The 3,747-nt window shown below is 52.3% G+C and overlaps 1 protein-coding gene across 1 annotated transcript; it reads left to right on the top strand.

Annotated features, from left to right (window-relative positions):
* The first annotated feature begins 1,011 nt into the window (after positions 1-1,011).
* LOC126542627 (serpin B3-like) lies at positions 1,012-2,352 on the top strand. The gene has a single exon (XM_050189757.1). The coding sequence runs from the start codon at positions 1,012-1,014 to the stop codon at positions 2,350-2,352; it is 1,341 nt and encodes a 446-aa protein (XP_050045714.1).
* Positions 2,353-3,747: the final 1,395 nt, after the last annotated feature.

Raw genomic sequence — 3,747 nt, 5'->3', positions numbered from 1 at the left:
TTTTCTCAAGCGTAGGCGGTGGGGAAGGCGCAGGGCGTAGCGTGTGGGAGGGTCTACCAGAGAGGGGAAGGAGAAGAGGAAGGAAACAGATGGATGAACAACAACGTTAGCCCGTGCAAAGGTCGGCTTGATGCCCTGCGCCGAGGGAAGTTCGTAAATGGCAATAAATATGATGCAGAAGAAAGTAAATATAACAACAAGTTGGTGCACTAAGCAAAAACTCCCATTGCAGTGGATTGAGCTGTTTAACCACCAAAACCATTAACGCACAGAACAGGCAAGACACTCGGTGTTGTTCTGGTGTCGTGTGTGTCTTTTCCGTCGTTGCTTTCTTGTGGCTCATTAGAGCATGTCGCTTCAACACGTACATCCAACTAGCTTTAACTTTAGCCCTTATAGCGCTTCTAAACCGCAAAGTGAGTGTATCCTTAAGTAGCCGAAACGCAAACTTCTTGCGCCTTTCCAAAGGACAACAAAGAAGTCGGCCTATATAGTGATACAAATATGACAAATTAGTGCATAGAGAGACGCTGCATGTCAACACACTGTGTGCTTTGGAGCGTGAGAACTTGCTTGAATAAGTGTGCTCCGAACCAAAGGCTGCTTCCATCGCTGTTTTACGAAAACCACGAGAAAAATTCTGTAGTTCTGTTCCACTGGCCCGTTACATCATGATTCGTTGCTTTCACCATATGATCAAAGTTGTGTCACTGTACTTGCTATTATCAGAGAAGAATATCAACAACGACCGCGTGCGAATAGGTCTAATTTAGTGGAAAACAGCCAAGGATATGCGTAGGTATATGCGTATATATATATATATATATATATAGTCATTCCCACCCTTCCACTACGCATATGCCCTGTTTTCGGTTAAAAGAAAAACGAAGTCGGTACATGGGCTCGTCACGCGGCCCATGCGATGGCGAGAGCAGAAGAAGAAGAAGCCGCGAAGAAGCGTTCCAACTTCTGGGTGTCGTCTTCTGTCCTCGCTCTTGCCGGCTTAGCCCCATGGCGAAGATGACTCAAACTGCGGGGACTGACGGGGCCCCCGAGATTTACCCCCCGGAACGTACATCAGCAGGCAGCGTGTGCGGTTCTCTCGAGGAAAGTGACGAGGACGAACGCCGGTCGCAGTCCATCGGCAGCCAGGAGCTGGATCTGGGCGCGACCGGTCCGCTGCTCGAACCGCAAGCGCTGGAGCACGTAGTCTTTGCCATCAACAGCTTCGCCCATCGGCTTCTGCGCTATCTCCCGCGCCAGCAGAACCTTTCTATCTCGCCCAGTCACCTCTACTGGCTGCTGGTCAGCGTGTGGTTCGGCAGCAAGGGCACCACTAGGGAGCAGCTGGAAGGCGTGCTGCGCTGCGCAGAGCTACCCGTAGCCGGCGACCGAGTACAGGGCTTCTTCAAGAACCTAATACGCACGCTGAGGGCCCGCGGAAAACAGCAGCGAGTGCAGTTCATCAGCGCCCTGTACGTGACCTCCGTGGACCGCCTCCAGGACGCCTCGAGCAAGGCACTGCGCGAGAACTTCTACGTGTCCATCCGCGCACTGCTGGCCGACGCCAGGCCCGAACGCACGAGGAACGAGATCAACCTCTGGTTCGAGACGATGTCCCGCGGACACGTGCCCAGCGTCATAAGCGAAAACCTGCCGACCACCGGCGGGGACGGGTCTTTGTCGGCGTGCTACGTGATCGCGAGCGCGGCGTACGCCGAGCTCGCCTGGGGTTCTCGGTTCGACCACCACAAGACGGTCCTGGCCAACTTCTACAACAACGGCACCGAACCGTGCAAGGCGCGCATGGTGCGAACCGTCTCGTACTACCGCTACTGCGCGTCCAAGGCGCTCTCGGCTCGCTGCCTGGTCGTGCCGAGCGTGGGCCGCAAGTGGCACATGCTGCTCCTGTTGCCCACCGACCGGTGCGGGGTGCACGCTGTCGAGTACCGGCTGGACGCCGAGGCGCTGCAGCAGGCGCTGAAGAGCTGCGACGAGACGCTCGTCGAACTGAGCATGCCCAACATCGAGCTCGAGAGCTCCGTGTCACTGCGGCAAGTGCTCAGGCGGGCCGGCCTGGCTGCTCTCTTCGACCCGGAGAAGGCTGACCTAAGCGGCCTCCTCAAGGAGTCTGGCGAGCCTCTCACCGAGTTGGTGCACAAGGTCAAGCTTAGGGTGAATAAGGTGGGCCACGAAGGAGAACACCACGGCGTCACGGTGATAAACGAGAGCGGCGAGCACCCCGTCTCGCCAGTCGAGTTCCACATCAATCACCCGTTCGTCTTCGTGCTCTACGAACCAGTCAGCAACACGACCATGTTCGTCGGCAGGGTCGTCGAGTTGATTTGGTAGAACACACATGCCAGGACAACGCGAGACGGGTGTTGTAGAGGGCTGCTGAAGTGTCGGGCGACTATTTTGTCGGTATTTGTCGCGTTATTTTAAACTGTTTGTAGTATTACGTGGATATCGCGCAATGTGCATAAAGATCATTTTTTACAGAGGAAGAAGGCTTGCACTCTCTTTACTTAGCTATCAGCAAATATTGTAAGACACTTGCGTAATAAATTACACTGTTATGCGCTTAGAACCTGTGCTTATATGATGGTTGTCGAAATCCTTTACATTGCCTAAGATTACCCAAGTTAGTGGGACGAAAAATTCATGCGCACCTAAGCGCTTCTAATGAGTTGTGAATGCGAAAGCGTTAATGCTCAAGTGAACGCTGCTGAGCGGTACTTTGAGTTATGAACTACTCGCGGGCAAGCGAGCGCGTTGAGACGTTTGGCTTGTTTTGATTTGGCCCTAAAGGACAGCTCCGGCGTATTTTTAACCATGTTAAGGTATTGTCCTTTTCAATGACATCAATAGTCCTGTTACTGTTAGGGTGGTTAAATTTGTTTAGAAAACCCTCAATAATTTTATGAGCCATTCCACTCTGTGAAGGTGGATGACAAGCGAAGCGGTTTAGTACGCGACACAGAGGTGACAGAATCGGTGGTTATCGTGACGATAGGCATTTACACACATTCTCGTATCGCCTGTGTTATTAAATGCGTCCGTCACGTGAGGCCATGAATGGCTCATACCCGCTCAAGAAATGGTTCATACCACCGGAAATACAAAAAAATTAACGCTGCGTTTTCATTACGTCGACAGAATAGAGATGAAATTGTACGACGGAATGATGTGTGGCAACGCAACCAGCTGTGGAAGAAGACGACGATGTTCAAGCCATTGCTGATGGTAATAGTTGTTATTGATGATGATGACGATAGTTTCCTTTTGCCAAAGAATGGCGCATACCCCCTTAAGTCAGCTTTGGAAGGAGACGACGAACGCGTAAGCAGTGGCACGAGTGGGTTCGCGCGGTGGCGCCGAGGGGCGCCAACGAGCTAGTTCGTTGGTTCTTCGTGGTTGACTGAAATGTGCTAGCCATGTGCAGCTTCGCTGTAATAACCAATAAACGAGGTACCGAAACCGGAACGGGAAGCTACTTCGTGTGACGCCACTGTGAATCGATGATGTCAGGTCCTACACCACCTTCATGTAAACACGCAGAACACATGCTGAACACGCAGTACACGTGATGCTAACGCCAAAAAGGCGAAGCTGACGATGTCTTCTGACGACACGGGGGGTTCTTCCAGCCATTTCAGATTAGAGGGTGGTGACTTTAGCGACGACATAAGCGCTGAAGGATTGCCGTTTGCTTTTGACAAATTGCCGCCGCGCGATGAGGCTGAA

This window comes from Dermacentor andersoni, chromosome 2, assembly GCF_023375885.2.
Source record: "Dermacentor andersoni chromosome 2, qqDerAnde1_hic_scaffold, whole genome shotgun sequence".
NCBI lineage: Eukaryota > Metazoa > Arthropoda > Arachnida > Ixodida > Ixodidae > Dermacentor > Dermacentor andersoni.
This window is presented reverse-complemented; position numbering and strand designations above follow the sequence as displayed.